The sequence below is a fragment of the Anguilla rostrata genome, chromosome 9 (assembly GCF_018555375.3).
Source record: "Anguilla rostrata isolate EN2019 chromosome 9, ASM1855537v3, whole genome shotgun sequence".
NCBI classification, from domain to species: domain Eukaryota; kingdom Metazoa; phylum Chordata; class Actinopteri; order Anguilliformes; family Anguillidae; genus Anguilla; species Anguilla rostrata.
The window spans coordinates 8,295,530-8,315,238 of record NC_057941.1 but is presented as its reverse complement, the minus strand read 5'-3'; the positions used below and the strand labels follow the sequence as shown (position 1 = coordinate 8,315,238).

The window sequence follows — 19,709 nt, the reverse complement described above, 5'->3', positions numbered from 1 at the left end:
TTGAAACATCTGGTTGGAATAGAAAGTGCTATGAAGGTGGGGAGGCCATGGAACAGTTCGAAGTGGTTGAATGGACGGGTGAAATGTCATTTTAATATAGAATACCACTGTACAGTAAGAATCCCAGAAGAAAAGTACATCAGAGAAAAAATACAACCAGACAATCTAATTAATATGTCATATCATACTCTACAGGTGGCTACAGGAATTTACTGGGCTCTGTGCTAGTTCTCAGATTCTTACGTAATCTCAATGGGCCTCAGGTGAGCAGTTAATCAGACGAGTCATTGATTGCTGTTATGATCAGTGGCCATTTGTGTAATGAATACGAGCGCAGAAAGAAACAGACTTCTTTTGCGGGACCTTACTGCAAACAAATGTTTAAGAAGTTACTGCTTTATAAGGAATGTATGATGCGTTACAGAACCGACACACTGTACTACTGCTTAAATTCAAAATGTAGAGGATAATGCAATCCCAGTGTTTCCTTCAACCAATAGTTAAATGTTACCAAATGTAGGTAGGCCTAAGCACAAAGATAACAGACCAAATCCACCTTGTTTTACACTTTAATTGGTTTATAGGGCAGTACCGCCCGCCTTCTTAAGCTACCGATTCGTCGCTTTGAGGCAAAGCGGAACACTCATTGGTTTATTTGACAGATCCCATGTGTTTTTGGAGCACGGTGTTGCAACGCTCTAGAGCCTCAATAAACAGGACCACTACTGTTTGGGGTTTGTACTGTGATGTTTACGCCAATTTGAATCACATTATATTAATCTTTGCGTATTTGGAAGAGATTCATAGCTACGTGGTGATAAATAAGCGATAGCTCCGGTACCAAACGAATGACATGATAAGGATGCGATTGTTACGCTGTCTGATAGCTTGCTAGCACTAGCTAGCTGGCGACTAGTTGTGGGTACTTCAATTGCTACGCGTTAATTTAACTAACGTTAGAGTTTTGACTTCTGATGTTGTATTTGGAACCACTTAATGACTGTGGTCTAGCGTGTAACAGCGTTGCATCTTGGTAGCATTTTGCCTTTTTTTTTTTTTTTTTTTTTTTTTACATTGTAGACTACTGTCGTAACTGAATATGTGCCTTATTATATTGCTAGCTTGCTGGCATGTCACTTTTTTGTTTTGTCTGCTATGTTAACTTGCTAGCCAGCTAGCAGTAACCACAACCGTATATGTGAAACGCGTACTTTCCAGTGCACCAACGTTTTTTTAATAAAAGTCTCAATTGGAAATATATCTTGATGATCAAGAAGTGATTGACAGGTCACATAAGAGCATCCTAAACATACTGGTACACTTGAAAGTTAATATTCAGTAGCGTTAAAGCACGTAACAACCCTATATTATAGTACAATTCATTAAAAGTTGGAAAATATTATGCTATGATTGTTTTATGTAGGATGCAAGGACATAATCTGGTCAAAGTGGTTTCAGCACCTTAGCATGCATCTTTGACTGCAGTGATGGAGTGAGGCTATTATGTCTTCCTGCTGTTACTGAAATGTTACATTCAGAGACCACGGTGTTCACTGTCATTGGCATGATCGAAAACCTTTGTACTGCATTGCCACTGTCTCCGCAGATAAGAGACTTGGTAACACAATGGCGTCCGACTCTCCCCGACGTCCCAGCCGCTGCGCCGGGGGGGTGGTGGTGCGAGCGCAAGCCGCGACGTAAGAACACCCTCGGTTCTTTTCCCAGACTGCGCAACGGGGGCCCGTGTTCCAAAACCATTATTTCCACTAATGAGTGAACGCACAGTGACCTTGTTAAAGCGACATAATCCTACCTTACTGCACATTTTAATTAAGTTTAGGCTAACACGCATTCATTTGTAGAATACAAAACTTTTTTTTATAAATAGGTGCATGTGTGCTAGGTAATTCATTGTTTTGTAGAATGGGTAGGCCTATGTGTTTTTCCCTCATTCAGCTTATGACCCACCATAGGTCTGAACTTTATTGGGAGCCCCTGCCATCCACATTATTTATGACCTTTCACATTTTTGGACACAGTGTTAGTGTATGAATAAGAGTTTTAAACGAATGCCCTGGCAGAATTCTGATCCTATGTTCTTTACTTGATTGGAGATGTGAAAGTTGAGTAGGACGAATATACTTATGTTCTTGTGATTGATTGGTAGTTCCCAGGTAATGGAAGAAATGTTGTACCAATATGAGAGTTTAGATGCAAATCTAAAGCTATTACCTGTCTGTGGTGTATTTATATGGCGTTGTGAGCTACTAATTATCTGTGAGGAAATACATTTGTGTAATTTTAAGTAGTAAAATGTATGCAAACACCACGGCACAGGACACATAATTGGGGTGGAGTATTATTGAATGTACAGCAGGGAAATTAGTCCCTACATTTAGCTGCAGGTTTGCTTTAAAAGGATATCATTTTGCAGTAGCTAGCATCTTTGTGTTGGATGGAGATGCTCGTTAGCACAAATGTTTTCTCATGAATATTTAATAAGGGAAGCGCCAAGTAAAGCCCACATTTTTACGACTTCATATGATGAAGGGTTCAAAAAGGAAGGGCTGATTTGTGGATAAGAAGAAACACTTTACACAGCTTTCTAACACTTCAGCTACAAAAAGTACAGTACAACAAGTAACAAGTAAATATAATTGATTTATTTATTGAGTGAAAACTCATCAAAAAAATCTTTTTTGTCAAAACACTTCACCACCCCCACCCCCCCCCACCCAAAGTTGAATTCATTATAAATTCCTTTTTTTTTTTGAATAATAAATGAAAGGGGTGCTGACTGTTATTGTGCCTCCTCTCTGCTGTTTTCCAGAGAGCAGACGTACATGGAAAGTGTGGTGACATTTCTGCAGGATGTGGTCCCGCAGGTAAGAGTACTGTCATCCCTTCTCTGTGTAACTCAGCCTGTCGTTATTTTACTACTGAAATTTCATGACACTTCCTCTCTTCCTCTTTTAATGCCAGGCATATACAGGCGCACCACAGACGGATGAAAAGGAGAAAATTGTTTGGGTCAGATTTGAAAAGACAGACATCAATGGTAAGGACTGTGTTTATAGTGTCCTCCAAAATTATTCAAATTCTTGATAAATATGCAGAAAAAAAAAAAAAATAATAATAATGATACGAGTACCCTGTTGTATCTTAATTAAGAACACATAGAAAACATTTCACCATAATAAAGATTCAATGGAATCAACAAAAATAACATTTTTATCAAATTATACACATTTTTCCCAAAACATGTGCCACAGATATCCAAAACCCTGTTTCCAGTCCATTTGTGCATCTTCCCTTTGCAAGGTTGGGATGTCTCCTGTGGTCTTTTGGGAGATTGGTGAGCATAGAGGTGGTATCTGAGGGCAGATTCAGAGACTTTGGGTCCCTATGATACAATTGGGTTTTGTCAATCCGACAAATGTTAAGTTCCAACCTTAGCCCTTGAATTTCTTTTTGCCTCCCAACCCTTTGACTGTGCGTGGGGGCAGGATTCACTTGCATTCTCTGCCATAACACTATGTTATGTTATTTTATTATCCTACTGAGGCCTTCTCTTTTTGCTGACAATTTGAACTGCTGAAATACTGCGATAGGTTTTCAAAGAAGCTGATACACTAAAGAACACATTCTACAAATGTAGAAAATGCACCTTTGGGTCACCGTTCAAACATAATTTTGTACTCCATTTTAATCACTGCTGTAGTTTTTCAGAAATATTTAGGTCTGGAATTGAAACTTTGAGCATCCGTATACATCCGTATCGGTCACATATCTGAGAATAATAATACAAATAAATAACGCCTACAATATTGATACTACACATTTTGAAAACAGCACTGTAGTGTACAGTAAATCCAACTGAAAGAGATGAATATGGACATCGGCATCAAATTGATTAAAGAAAGTTCACAGTTGAATACTCCACATGAAAGATAACTTTTGTCAGAGATAAATCTAGACCTGTATGTCAGAAGATTCACAAATACATATTTGTGTGGTATAGAAATGAAAAGGGAAATGATTTATTGGATCGTTGCTTTTGAACCTTCCGAAATCCCTGTTTCTCATGGGATCGTTCCCTCTGGACAGATGTCGCTCGCTCACCGGAATTCCTGGAGATGCACGGAAATGTCAGCGTCCCGCCTCTCTGCCTGCTGATTGGCTACACCGACGGGATGCAGATCTGGAGCATATCTGTGAGTCACTGCGCGTTGTCGGGACTTCACATGCGGAGTGATTGAGTCAGCCATTAGACAGCGGTTTACAAAACTTTAAGTGCCCACGACCCACCCATCTTCTGTGACGCATCTGATGTTAAAATGTAGCCTATCACATTTTAGATGTTGAAATTTCTGCAGTGACCCCTTAGGATAATTGGTGTGAATGTTTGTTGAAGACATATAGCATCGGTTTAGACATTTATCTCCCGGTCTCCTCAAACCCCCTGTCCTGACTCACCAGTTGGTCTTGGTCCAATGTTTTGGTCCCAAGCCTTTGAGTAGGAGTCCCAAAATTTACCCAACATATATTAATATCTTTACATTTTGTTGCATACACTACAGTATTTTTGTTGTACTGAATATGCATGTAATATAGGACCTTCGAATGCTAAATATGTGTGTAATGTAGAATCATCGTTTGTCAAATCAGATATTGGACACATTTGCATCTACTGGTGTGTTAAATGACTGCTTCATTGCAGCATGTAATGGGTGTTGGATAAAACTGCCAAACATGGACCTGTTTTTATTGAGGTGATGGTCCTCAGGTTGTGTTTTAAAAGACTTTGTTATGATGAAGTTATAGAGAGTAAAGTTCTTAGCGCTGTGATGCTGGAGCAGTTTCTCTGTGGCTTGATTTGTGTCTCCATTTTGTGTCTGGATGGTCAGATATGTTGTGCTTCTCCACCGGGGTTGCCCAACTCACCACACCATTATGACTACGCACTATTGAAGTTTAAATGCCATAAATGAATTTTTCCATTCACCTTATTGGCTGGATTTGTTGTACATCAGTCAATCAATCATTTGTACCGTCTTCGATCCGAAGGTTGGCTTTCATGGTCCTCCAACTGTTTCTCTCCTCGGCCTTTCTCTTGAGTTGTTCGTACCTTCTTTCTCCGCTCCGTCTCTTTATGTCGTCCAGCCACATTGTGCGTTGTCTTCCCACTCCTCGTTTCCCTTCAGTCATCCCTTCCAAAACCCTCGTCATCAGCCTTCCACTGGACCCTCTCAGAATGTGCCCCCTTGTACATCATAAAAAAGAATTGTGACCCAAAGTAGCCTACACCGTTGTATTTCCCCCTCAAATTGAAATGATAGCCTGACACTGATAGTATTACTTGCAGTTCTGTGCGACTCCAGGAGTTTGAGGGGACACTGCCCGACTACTTCGTATCTGTCATAACTGTGAAGTCTACCAGAGAGAAAGTGCATATTTAGTAATTAGTTTTGCCTTTAGATTAGTTTTTTTTACCCCATACGTTTTAACACACACACAGTGGGAAAATATGGACACCTCATTTGTTTAATAATGGTCAGGCTTTTATAAAAGCTATCCACATCCCATTCATTTAGATTCTGCAGTTAATTCCCAGTGATAGCATAAGACAATCAGAGGAGAGACTTGTAGTGATGCCCTGCATGTGCAGTACTGGCACACATTATGGAAACATTGTGCTTGAAGAAGTTGTTTATTACTCTTAAAACTTTTATCTGTGCCATTTCTTCTGTTGTTGTTTCTTAGAGCCATTTTCATCTGTAAAAATGTATTTGAAACCGTTATCTTCTACTCAGTAACTTGAAATGTATGAGTAAAAAAAAAAAAATTCCTTTGCATGAATATGCATCATTGCGTGCATCGTTTTATGTAGAAAAATACTGGACAAAGAAATACATGTTCAAGCTGATTATAAAATTTACAACAGTAAGATGCATTTAGCTGCTCAATTATGTAGGTATGAATTGATACATCTAGGAAGGCGTAATGATTATTACTTGTTTAACTCACAAATGCTGATTATTTCTTCGTTTTTGTTTTATGTTGATATTGCATTTATAGCATTACATTTATTTAGTCAAAAAGAGACACAGTTGCAAACAATTGCATTAGTCCTTAAACTTTATAAATGCAGTGTTTTCATAATTTGTGGCAGTACTGCATGTACAGTAGGACATGCGTGTGCAAGCGGTGAGCACTGAACAGAAAGAGGAATGACCCGATTTCTGCAAACGGTGTCATCTGCAAAGAGTCTGCTAGCATGGCTTGTATATCCTCTGATGTGCCAATTGCCAGAACAGGTAAATATATTGTAGACCTGATAAACATTCAGTTTTTTGGGCGATTTTGTGAACTTCCAAATTAGTGTATATTTGTGGTGTCACACCTCATGTCCTTTTCGGTGCTTTGCTAAATTACGATAAGCTGGTTGGAAACAAGAATGAACTGAATGAATGCTCATTAAATATTTAGTTTCTTATAGTACTCCTACATGAAATTTCATATTTTATTAGCTAATTAATAATTAATACTATTACTGTATCACAGTTATTGTTTAAAGTGGTCAGTGGCCAGCATTACTGCATTACAAACAAGTGGTCACCCTGTGAACTCAATAACCTGTGATTATAGCGTGAGCTGCAATTCTTGAATTTATCCTCTAGGTGTCACTCAAGGCAAAGGACTGAATGTAGAGTGTACAGGATGTTACTTACTGGCCGTGGAGCATCGCATGTGTTGGTGTTAGTTTTAAAGGTACACAGTTTTAAGCATGGTCATGAGAAATAAATCTGCAGTGATGCGTGAGATTAGTAAGGATGTGATGATGGACACGCATGAGGCAGAGGGTGCTGGAAGACCCACAGCTACAGAGAGCTGATAGAAAATATGATATGACATAATAATGTATGGAGGCGACAGCCGTGCCGCTATTTTAGTTTTCTGTATGTGTGCCCCCTCCCCATCAAACAATTACAAATGGAAAAATTTATGTAACGTAACTTACTGTATTTATGAGGGTTTTTTGTAGTCAAATGGAACAGGGTTCTCAGATCAGTATAGACGAGTTATTATAAAAAAGGACGTGTCACCTTGTTTGGACAATGGAGTTCAGCTGTTCTCAGATCAACTCGGGCGACTAGAAAGTCTCTGGGCCTCCCAGCATCCCAGTTATTTTCCTCGTTTTTGTTCCCATTTTTTTTTTGGTGGGGGGCTGTTCTGTCAAAGAAATTGGGCTCTTTCTATTTTACGACATCCAGGACAATCAGATGGATTGTTGTATCCAGTCCCATTTTTTTTTTTTAACGAATTACATTTTTAAAAAGCGTCACTTTGGAGCCTCGTGTTTTAGTTTCATGTACAGTGTAAGCTATGAAAACAAGCCGACTTAGTATTCATCTTCTGAAATCTAAACAAGGTATGTACTTAATTAACCCCATGTAAACACCCACAGTCTACAGTGCAGATGAAAGGGGGGCGGGGCGGGGGGGCGGGGCGTGTGTTTCATTTGCCGCGTCTGGAAAATAAGCTGGGGGCGTCGTCGCCGTGGATACGTGGCCCGTCACGCAATCTTGCATTCGGAGACGCGCAAATTTCCGCCTCTTCCGCGTTATGTTTTTTTTTCTTCTTTTTTTTCTAAACCTACGGTACAGTTGGAGTCCATCCTTTCACTCGTTTCTCACACGTGAGAGCTGAAAACAGCGCCATGCCTCCCCACGAGTGACTGGAAAGTCTTCTTGACAGTTGTTAAGCTGACACCCTCCGTAATGGTGTCGAACCGACAAGAAAACGTCCCCTTCCCCCCCACACCCACACCTCTCCCACCCCACAAGCCCGCTTGAGTGCGTGTCTGTATTTGCCCTGAGTGTCTGTGCATTAAACTCTCCTCAGTGGAGGATCTTTGACTGGGGAGGTGTTGCTCTTGGACGGGGGGGGGGGGGGGGCTGTTCCTTCCAGAGTAGAATCAGAATACTTTTAAGGTGCTGTGGGGTTAGAATTTCCACCGGACTGAAGTCCTGAGATGCAGACGGCTGAATCGAGATAGAGGGATGAAGAGCTTGAAAGAAACGTGTGCTAGGTTTTTTTTCCCTCTCCGTTATGTTTGAGATGAAGTCAATTTTGCCGTACAGGAACATTAGCCTTGCGGAGCTGTGGACGGTGCGGTCTCTCTGTCGTCTGGCTCCTCGGAGTCCAGATGTGATGGGGCTCGTTCTCTCAGCCCTGGCCAAACCCGCCTCATCCCGTCGCCCGTCCGCGCGCCGTCCGCTTCGGCTGCGCGGCGCCGACTGCGGGAGACGTGGGGGGATTATGCCGCGCCTCCGGCCCCGTTCGTCTGAAGCCCGTCGTTACGATGCGAGGGTCCGATCGGAACACGAGAGGACGCGGCGTCGAGCGTCTGGCACTCCGTGTACCCAGCCACCTCCTCCTCATTACCACGCAGAGGTCTGCGAGGTCAGAGCAGGAACCCCACCATTTTAAGAATGAGAGAAGACCGTGTTCCCTAATACTGTCTGATTCTGCCGTTAGGGACTACTTTAAGGAGGGGGGGCAAACCTCGAATGCGCTGCCCGGAGCGGGGGTGATATTTAGATCGGGAGATCTGGCGTATCAAAGGGATAAATGTGACCGTGTACTGTTCTTAATCGCTTGGAGTTGGCTGTGACTGACAACTGGCGCTGTAAAGTGAGAATGCTAATGTTCATCGATTATTTACTTCAGCCAACATGGTGGCCAGCCAACAGCAGCCAATAGTGTCAATAATTGTGTGATGCACGCTTATCTACACGCTATTTAGGTTTAATGCAATTTAGTTTGCTTATGCCTATGTGAAAGTTTTGGCCCATTCCCTCTTGTATCCTTGCTACCATTATTTTTGTGTCCGCATCCACTATGTTTTCATGCAGCAACTTCATCTGAGGCTTATGTTCCATGTACTGTTGCTTATTTGCACCAATTTCCCCTCAAAATGGAAAGAATTAGTAAAAAAACGATGAGCTTAGCAAGTTAGATACCAACCCAAAAATGTGATGAAAAGTCTTATTGTTTTTCTCCCGGACGTCTTGGGCCTGACATGAGGGCGTTCCACATTGCTGTCCCTTTCAGTTTGGGAGCAGTTTGTTATTTAAACTGCGCTTTTTGTCCATAACATCTTTATATTTGGGCCAGATGTACATGATATGATGTGGAGACCTCACACCAGCCTGCCGTCCAAGTCTTAGCCAATAGTTTGCGACATCATTACAGATGACTTCAGTGCATCGTAAATGAGAAAAGACAGAAATAAAACAATGCATAATTTCCATTTAGATTTGGCATCAGATCTGGCGTTTGAGGAATTGTTTTGTCTTGATAATAATTAATTGTAAGAATCTTGCATAGAAATTCAGGGATCGGTTTTGTAGGGTGATGAGGCCTACAGGCTTTTAGAAGGTATAATTTCACACCTCTCAACTATCCTGAAAGTGAAAATTAAAAACCTTTGCAGATGGAACAATTCTCAGTGTTAAACTCGCAATAGTTATGAGTACGATGAAGAAAAAATAAAGTATTCGATTCAAGTTGATTTACACTAAACATCTTCTTACATAGACAAAACGTCTAGACACAGTATTAAGAGTATTAAAAGTAGTACAAATTGTGTCCAGCAATCTGGATTAGTTTTTCAGTTTGGCTGCGATAAGCCTTGATTATTCCAAAGCTAAGAAGTACAATATGAATTTAACAAAAAAAAAAAAAAAATATATATATTCTGTTTTAAGTGTGAATGTAATATGAACTCTTGTCAGTTACTGCAGAATTCATTTAAAAAGCCTGCACTCTAATGGCCCGTTCAAAAAGGAGTTAAAAGCAAAAACCAAAGTGTGTGGCTAACACTTAGCGCTGTGGCGAGAAGTCTTCATCAACACATTTCCTGTATTGCTCTGAGTGTTACCGGGCGGAGGAAGTGCGGTGCATTCTTTACGGTCGTCACTCTGACGGATGCGCAGGAATAAATTGCCGCAATACGTAATAACGGACGCATTAACATAAATCTCACAACAAATGCAAATTATCCATTACTCCCTCTCTCCATTATGCTGTCTGTGTTTCTTCTGAGAGCGTTGGGGCTTGTCCGTATCAGGGCACATTTGATATATTGTTAATCTCCCCTGCCGTGGCCGTAAAGTCTGTGCCGACCACTTTTAATAAAAACATTAGTATAACCCGCCACTTTGAAAAGGGTCACTAATTGTATAAAAGAGCGATCATCCTCGGATGTGCTTATCTACTTAAAACACGTGGATTAGATATAGTAATGTGATAATGCACATTCGCTGTAATTTAACAGAAAAACTGAGCTCTTAAAACAAAAGCTGATTTAATAAAGGACCATTAAAACAGAGCCATCAATCATAACTCTGGCTCTGAGGAGCACTGCAGGACACCTTCAAACTCCAGGCTGAGCAGACTTAACTCCTTCTGTCTGCGGGGTATTTTTTTTTTTTTTTTTAATTCCTGGAGGTGGTGGTAAAATCATTTCCAAGTAAGGAATCGTTTCGGGTGAGCAATGTCACTACCAAATGCATCACTGTAAAAAATGACCTGCAAGCATCAAAGGCTACAGCCTGACATGAAGCCTGGAGCCAGTTTGGGCCCTACATCTGTAAGCGGAATGAATGGTAACGCTCTGGATTTGTTTACGTCCTACTTGGTAGCTTTTATATTGTGGTTTGGTCTGAATTCTTTTTTTTCCCCCCTTCCTTCTCATGTGAAGCCCATTCCCCACAGTTGGAATAAATTATTTTTTCTTACAGTGTGAACAAATCCCTCTTTGTTCCTTACCGTATTGTCTTCTGACTTCTCATGCCTATTTCTTTTTTTTTTTAGCCTCGAACGGCACAAAGTGTATCGCCAAAAATTTGTAATTGTATCATTGCATTACGGGGTCCTGTACTTATTAGGATTGGGGGTAATTGGAAGTATGTTTGTATTGATTATAGCAGTAGCTTATTAAGGTTCTTCCAAACTGCTTGTAACCCGTGGAGCATGAAACTTATTATCAAGAACGGACAACTGCTGCGGGAAGTTTTTAACCGTTTCAGACTGTTCGCCCTTCGGCTGGTTTGCACGATTTTCACGTTTTATGTTGGAAAAATTTGCCTGATGAAGACCCTGTTGGGTTGAAACGTTGCTTTTAGTAAGTTAAGTATTGGGAGCTGTAATCCAGTGTGCGGATATCAATTTTCCTTCAAAAAATTTGGGAAACATGAAATTGGAAAATTAATGGGAAGGTATTCTGGCTCTGTCATCTGATAGTATTGGTACGCGGTAGCCAGGAATAATACAGAAATACTAAGCAGGGTTGCTCTGCCTGAGCTGTTCATATATTATCACAGTCCTCGCTACGGGCAGCAGAGGCGAACAGCAGTAGGTTAGGGAGTTAGGGAGCCTTTACAAAACTGGCCTGCTATGACTGTTGACATTGGTATGTCTAATTAAGAGGCTTGTCTTGGTTTCGCTTTCAAATACTCGTGGACGTTTTTTTACCCCAGGAGATGAAAACAGTTCCCAGTTCCAAGTGCATGGCCTCCATGTTAAGTGGTTAAATGAATGTGAAGCTCTGATAATTGTTTGCTGAGGAGATTTAGGTTTCCCTGAGCGTCTCCGTGCTAACATCCATTATCTCGCAATGAGCTGAAAGTGTAGAGTGCTATTCTACACCTGCGTTTTTATGCTTAGACTTTCATACAGGGTTCATTATTTTCGAATCTGTCGTCTTCTTAGTGTGTGTGTAATGTTTTTTAAAAAAAAAATCCTCTATGGCAATTGATTTAGGAACACTCAGGAGAGCAAATGATGGGATCTGTTAGATTTGGGGAAGGAGGCTTTTCCTGCTGGAGATCAGCAGTGCTATAGCAGGCCAGGATGTGAAAAGTCCATGGAAGGGAAACGTCTTCGGAAGGCTCTGGATTTATCTTTGCACGTGGTTAATTTTGACTGTGAAAGCGGCCCGTCCCATTGGCCGGTCCCCGAATGTCTTGGTATTTGGAGGGTCATCTTCTCTGGACGATGTCTCCAGAGGCCTTGGCGTTCGCCCCGGCGGTATCAGCCCCCCGTGCGTGTTCCCAGGCCTGGTGCTTCGTGGGGTAGTACCGAACGCTTAGTGGTGTTTGCGCTGTAATTCGCGGCGGATATGAGAGATTTTGCAACCGCTGTTTTTAAAGCATTGCAATTGCCGCATAAACACATGTAATGAACTAAAACCTGATCCCACCTCTTGCACTTGTGATTCATGCCTGTATTTACTGGTTTCTGTTTGTATGTGTGTGCATACACGCGTGCCCGCATGTACATGTATGTGGGTGTGTGGAGGAATGGGTGTGCGTGTGTCAATGTCTGTGTGCACGTTTGACGCTGTCTGTTCACTTGCAGCCCAGTGGGGAGGCCCAGGAACTATTTTCTGTGCGTAATGGTCCAGTGAGAACTGCCCGGATCCTGCCTGCACCGCATATCAGTGAGTATCCATCCACTGCAACTTTACAAATCACTGTTGAGCTCTCCTGTCTGTGAGTGTCCATCCACTGCAGTCTTACAGTGCTCTGTAGAGCCCTCCCATCTGTGAGTCTCCACTGCAGCCTTACAAATCACTGTAGAGCCCTCTTATCTAGACAGGAACTTAGCCATGTACGCAGGAAGACTTTGTTCATCTTCACTATCTTTCTGAAACTGGCACCTGATGCCAAACTAGATCCTGCCCAAGAATTTGATGAAGACTAAAAGCTAATGATGCTGGAGCTATTTTGCATTTGAAAGCTACTAGTGTCACAGATACATCGCATCAGTAAATGTACAGAGATGGTGAAGTAGTCTTTGAAAGCATTGGACTTGCTTGGGTCTCCAGAGGCAATATGTGACACCCCATTATCTACTGTCCTAACTCTCCCTCACCTAAGCTGGAGACAGCCATTTCAGGGAGACATACAGGTGTGTGTCAATCACCCCTCCCTAAATTAAGATTGGATTAGATTTCTGTAAAATTTGGGGTGAAGGTCCCATCATCCACCGACACCTTGCCCTGAAGAGATGTCCGAATCTTAGTTCTCTGCGGCGCTCGGCTAGTCATGCCTGCTGCTGGATGCTAGTTACTCCTCCCCTTTTCTGCGAGGGCTTTTCTTTCCTTAAAATATTTATTAGGGAAACAAAGTCTGTTCAGTAAATTAAATACATGTTTAATGAGTTCGGCAACATCGGGTGAATGCGTATTGAAACACAGCCAGCTCGAATAATTTATTTATTTGTTTATTTTTTGCTGAAAATCACAATGGCCCTCTGAACCCCGCGAAGGGAAAATCACTTCATGACAATCTGTTTTTTGCGTTCGAGATCAGCTTTCATGTTAAACGCTGCGCAATTTATTTGTTTAGCGTTGTTTTTTTTCTCTCTTCCTCCTCGGTATATCATGTTGAAATGTTGTTGCCCCGTGTTTCTTAATGGAACAGAGGCCCTGCCAGATTCCTGCTGTTTTCCCCGTTCTGATATTAAAGTCAGTCCTTTAAGATTAGGGTTGGCTTTGTTTCAACTGGCTGATTCTGAAGTGAAGAACTGTTGCGTGCCAGAGTTGTGGTGAATACAGACATTTTCCTCTCTCATTCATCAGAGGTTTTTCATTGGCCGAACAGCAGTGTATGGTAATTGTATTCATAAAGTAAATATAGGAAATATATAAGACTACTCTTTTTGGAAACAGATACTAAATCTGAGTTGGAATTCAAACAGAATTTTTTACGTTTTAAAATATTTCGTATTTTCTGAACACACGACATTGTTTAATTTTCACACATGGATAGAATTGTTACAGAGAAACTGCACTTCAAAAAATACATTTTTATTCTGCAGTGTCATGAAATAAAATGTGACTGGCCATACAGTAGAGCTTTCTCTATACAATTCCTGTCATTAAATTATTGATATTTGATATATTTTTAAGGTAGAGTGGTGTGGAGAACATGTATGTATTTCAACACAGACAAGAATGAATGGGAGTTCAGGTTTGCATTTGGATTTGTCTGCTTTATTCAACCGAGTTTCTTTAGGTCTGTTCCATATTATTCTGGGGACATTTTCAGGACTATCAATCTATTTACCTAACACAGAAAGTTTAGATTGTTGCTGCAGTGTCTTTTTTTTTTTTGTTGCACACCTTGTATAATAATTTTACGAAGCATGTACATAGTTAGAAACCGAGGTGGCTGAATGGGAGTTGCATTGTGCGCAGCGTCAGTAAGCAAATCCAGTTTTTTTTTCTTCGCTTTATTTTTTTGTTCTCTGCATATATTGTGGATTCTCACAGCGTACAATGACAGCATTGAAATATCTCTGGAATCGGATAAAAGACCGAAGCTGTAATAAGAAGCAGCAGATATCGTGCACATGAGGAAACCCATTCTCTGGAAAATAAAAAGAATCGCACCAGCGGGGAACGGGATTGCGATCTGCGTGGCACAAACAGTGTCGCACTGTAGTGCGCCGTAAAAGGGGGATTGTTTCATGTTGGGAGTCCGGGTGGGCAGGCTCGGAAAGTCCTGAAAATAGGTGAGGATTTTTAATAAGGCAGAGTCTTCCCTCGAGCGAAGGACGGAATTCGCAGCTTTTTTTTTGTGTCGGTTTTCCGCACGGAGGAAGCCGTCTCTGTGTCTCTTCCTGGCGCTCCTTGGCCGCGTGTGCCCCCGCACGCCGGCTTCGGAGGCGAAGACTCGGCCTCTTTGTCGCAGGCTTTGCGTCCATTTACACGGAACATCAAACGGTGACAGTCCACGTGACCTCAATGTGTGGCGCAGTGTTCTGATTTATTAGCGCTAAATCAAATCCGTGTTTTTCCTCTAGCGCGTCTGGCTTGCTTGTGCTTTCTGTCCCCGGGCCCGTCAGTGGAGCCCTTGTATGTAACCCAACACTTGTGAAATGGTGGTAGGACTGAACCCACAAACACTTGGTTATTAATGACACATTTGTTATGAAATGTTGTGTAGCTAAAGAGAAGGCGTAATGAACATCTAGATTGCAGCATTAACAGTTGAATTCTCCTGCAATAAATAATATTCACACTGACTTGGAAACACACACACGCACGCACGCACACTCACACTAACACACGTACTTACACACACACACACACACACACACACACACACGCACAGCCTGAATCATAAGCGAGTCAAAATCAAAGCTAATGTATTTTCAAGAAATAGCCAGAGCTGGTTTATCATTTTCATTGTGAAACTGAAGTGAAATCCTCTCTTTTTCCCTTCTTAATACAGTTTACTGTCATGATTAGCTGTAATGTAGAATGACAGCATTCTGAAGGCGGAGGAAAAACTCTTTTAAAGTGTTACGGGTTTGAAATTGACACAAGCATGCCCCACCACAGGAACCATTCAGTCCTGAAGCCTAAATTACTGCTTTGCATAGGTTAATATGGCCAACATTATTACAGATGGGGTCAATCTGGATGAGATTTTTACTCGTTTCTTTTTTCTTATTCACAATTTTAGAAGTATGGGGTCTGTAAACTTAATGCAACTTGTTTCCTCTTTCCAAATGCCTACTGGCCTTTTACCGTGCAGTGATTTCCAGAAAACCCAAAAAATTAAACACAGAGTCGTACAAAAGACTGGTCTGAGCTTTGAAGGGGTTTTCCCCCCCTTCCATCTTCAAAAAAAATGGTTTCAGCTCAACACATTACACAGAGTGGCGTTTCTGTTCTCTGTCTCCCCTCAATGGCTTGCATGCTGGTATTTTAATTCCATTTGATCCTTATGAGTCTCCTTCGAACCCGGCATTAGTTTGTGGTCAGAGAAGATGAGCTTATAAGTTGACAGGAAAGAAGGCCCTGTTTTATTTTTAATGTACTTTTCTTGGAAATTTTTAGACCATAATTTGATTACAGGGCAACTGTTGTAATGCAATCAACACACTTCCTGCCACGGGTGCAGCTCTGCTGAGAGTGGGTGGGTGGCTCTGGCGGACGGACAAGAGACATGCTGTTAATGAATGTCCTTCTTTGTTTTCTGATAGTTTTTTTGTTTTTCGACTTCCCTGTGTGTGTGTGTGTGTGTGTGTCCATCCTCTGCCCCCCCCTAACTACCATCACTACAACCACCCCTACAGGCCCCATGAAGACCGACAGCTTTGCTGTGAAGAGGCCCCTCCTTGGTGTCTGCAAGAGCGCCGGGTCTTCAGGGTGAGTGAGCAGGAAGGGCGCTGACATCACTTCCTCTGCTGAAGCCGAACACGCAGCGCCCCGTGTACTATAGTGCTGTTTCCCTCCTTTTCCACAGGTATCACCTGTCCCACCTTTTAGCGATATTTTCCACATGTCCCGGGCTCTAACATATAGCAGTCATGCTAGTTAAGCCTTTAATATCTGTAATAAACAAGTGCTATGTTTTCCGCCATTTCTGCCCAGCTGTATCTTTAAATGCTTCAAACTTGGAGGTGCAGCCAGGGCAGGAAATCACATTCAAGCATTTATGTGTTTAATGATCTTAGATTATAAAAGCATGGAGATGTATGGCATTAAATATTTATGGTTGTAATTAGTGGCCATTAATGGTAATAGTATGGATTTGCAGAAGTGCAAGGTGAGGTCCTGCCTGTCGTTATATCTGCAGTTAACACATTAAGGATCAGTGATCTGTAGTCTAGGGCTTTGGCACAAGAATGTACCATCAGTGGTGAAAATGAAGAATAACGGTATAGAAGTCGTTTCTAATTGTGTGTACATTATCTCAGATGTGTTATGAGATGCTTACTTTTAAAAAACTTTATATTTTATCCAAATCCGTACTCACCTGAACTACTCCCATTGCAACCCCTCTTGCTGACATCAGGAGGAGATGGAAGACATGTGACTCCGACGAGTCACATGATGCCTGTTGTCGGTCCTGTTCACTCGCGCCACGAATTACGCACTGCCGTCGGAGGATAACGAGGTCAGCGTATTCTCGGTTCCTGCGTCCGCAGGCGCCTGGCCTGACCAGGAGTGGCCGCTAGAGAGCGATGGGCCCAACGGAGCTAGCTGGCTTACCCCCCCCCCCCCATCTAGCATACCCCGGCGATGCTGGGTCAATTGCTGCCTCGTCGATGCAGACCTCTGGCCACAGCCAGCGATTTCGAGACTGAGACTCAAACACCCCGTCACAGGGTTCACGTTCTGCTCTTGGGACGAGCGTGGCTGCGTGAGGCACTTGGAGGCCCCATGAGATGCTTGCTTGCACGAAAGCTGAGAGAAGTTGACTCCCCTCTTGGATACTGCCTTCATTTGATCTCTGGAAGTATAATAAATGGGATTCTAAGGCAGGAATTATTCTGTGTTTTTTTTTTTTTGAGAAATCAGTGTAATTGCACATCCTTTACGTTTCAGGCCGGTGCTGTACTGGTGAGAGAGCAGACCTCGGAGAAAGAGGAGGCATGCAGTTCGTGAAATGTTTTAATCTGTTTACCAACACTGCCTTGGGGCATGTCTCTTTGTAGTTGCCCGTTTCTGTTTTTTTTTTTTTTTCTTCCTCTTCTCTCCCCCTCTTTTTAAAGTCTTAAGGAGAGGCCTCAATCCGGTCTTCATTTTATGTGACATGCAGACATTGCTAGGTACAAATCTTGAACGCGTTTGAAAAAACCCCCTAATTTGCCGCCGCGCGGTGAATAGCATCAAAGAGCCGGCGCGTGCGGCGCGCGGTCTGCGGGGGCGAGGCAGGCCGGGGGGCGCGATTACAGGCCGGACGCGTCGCCAGGGGCGTGGCCTAGGCTCGCCCAGAGAGGCAGAGGCGAGGCCCCCCCCAGAGCCGCCCGGGGGCCCCCCGAGACGCGAGTGGCGGCGCCGCCGCCGCCCGGTCCTCCTGAGGGCCGTCCAGAGCCCCGGCGGCTCGCCTGCTGCCCGCTCACCCTCAGAGATCGTAAATAAGGAGTCGCCCCCCCCCATGATGGAGAGCTGCAGACGGTTCTGGGACTGACGCTGCTGCGTCCCCGTGCGCAGACGGGGGGGGGGGGGGGCTGGATCGTTCGGCGGCGTCCCGGCTCCGTACGCTAACGCCGAAAGCACGTCGGTCGGGCCGCTCCGCGTTCGCGGCCCCGTTGTCCCCGGCAGAAGTGTTTTGTAAGTGACTCAGTTTTTTTGGAAGAGGAAAAGAAAAGAAAAAGGGAAAAAACCTCAGGCCACACCGCTCCTTTCCATGAAACAGGTTCGTAAGATCACTGAGGTCCTCACACGATGTAGCGCATAATCACTGCGAGGGGAACAGAGAAAAAGAAAGAAAAAAAACTGCTTTTGACAAAACCACTGAAAAAGGACGCTGCCTTGACACATTAATGGAAAACAGATTTCGGTTTTGGCTGGTTTGGTTTCGCTGGTTTAGAACTCGGGTTTGGTCGGCTTTAGGCTTAGATTAAAAGATCTGCAAATTAAAAGGAAAAACCAGGCAGTGGGGGGAAAAACATGTGCGCCAGGGCTGTGTTTGTGGAAGTTCAGCCAGACGCACTCAACATCATTTTTATGAATGCGAAGGATTATGGGTTAAGTCCAAACAATGTATGGATCTAGTGATTTCCTTGACAGAAAAGCACATGTGCGTCTTTTCATGCATCGCACCAATGGCAGTAGGGTTTACAAATTAGCGAAGAATGTTTGGGATATACGAGCCTTGGTATATCCACTCTGCTTTTTATGGAGTACGGTTCACTTTTCCCTCTACTGTTTTATTATCATTTCCCTGAATTTTTAATTGGGTCTGCAGGTATTGAAATATGTTAAAAAGGTTGAATTCTGTGGGCACAATAACACCATGAAATTTAACCGTCTCGTAGGTAGAGCCGAGCCTGTGCTCATAAGGTGGCCAGAATGAAGGAAATATCTTTTGGCAAGAGGTGGAGGCTTTTTCCAGCGCTATCCCCGATGCTGCTGTTCCACTGGTGAAAGGACGCAGGCATGAAATGTCTTCTGTCAGCATGAAGATCGCTGTCAGATTTGCCGTCCTCCTGGACCAATGAGCGTGCGGTCAGTGGTGTTACAGAGCTGCTCAGCTGCTTTCTGTCCTCCAGCCTAATCTGTGTCCAAACTATTGGCATGGCTGTGTAACCGGTTGCCTTATTATTGGATGCTCATGGATACGTTCCATAAAGTCACACTTCACAAAAAAAAAAAAACAAAAAGGCTGAGCAGTTGTTTGTGCCTCTCATTTAAAGAACGTCAGTAAATGCCTCCTCAGAACTGCAACCATGTAATTAATATTGACAGAGATTGAGGAATAATTCTAAAAATATGAATGAACATGAGTAATCCAAGTGATGCGAATCTGCAAGAATGGTTCTGTAATATCCATAAAGGTCCTTCGCTAGTATCGAGTGTAAAATGAGTCATAGAGGAAAGAATGTCAATTTAGACTTGAATTCGTTCTCATTGTTGAATTTCAAGGCATTGCAGTACTCATAGAGTGAAGTTGTTTTCAGTTTTTTTCCAATTTCTTTCTTTTGACTGAGAAACGCCTACGTTCATTTACTGAGGTAAACTTTTTTTCTTTTTAGAAATGTTAATTTAGAATGAAATAAAGTCCTGACGTTCTTGCCGTCCATCAGTGGAAATGAATGAGGCTGCGGTCTGTAATTTGTCTTGCTGTATTTTGCCCACACACGCTGCTCGTGGAAGGAAGTTTTGTTCCTCATCACTC

General features: G+C 42.7%; 1 protein-coding gene across 4 annotated transcripts in view; it reads left to right on the top strand.

The window, feature by feature from the left end:
- The first annotated feature begins 605 nt into the window (after positions 1-605).
- LOC135262805 (BCAS3 microtubule associated cell migration factor-like) overlaps positions 606-19,709 on the top strand; it is a 249,493-nt gene continuing 230,389 nt past the window's right edge. For all 4 annotated transcript variants that reach the window (XM_064350070.1, XM_064350073.1, XM_064350071.1 and 1 more), the window contains exons 1-7: positions 606-734; positions 1,607-1,697; positions 2,831-2,885; positions 2,983-3,058; positions 4,108-4,214; positions 12,427-12,508; positions 16,159-16,231. In XM_064350070.1, coding sequence (XP_064206140.1) covers positions 668-734; positions 1,607-1,697; positions 2,831-2,885; positions 2,983-3,058; positions 4,108-4,214; positions 12,427-12,508; positions 16,159-16,231 — 551 coding nt within the window. In that variant the 5' untranslated portion in view covers positions 606-667. The remainder of the gene's footprint in view (positions 735-1,606; positions 1,698-2,830; positions 2,886-2,982; positions 3,059-4,107; positions 4,215-12,426; positions 12,509-16,158; positions 16,232-19,709) is intronic.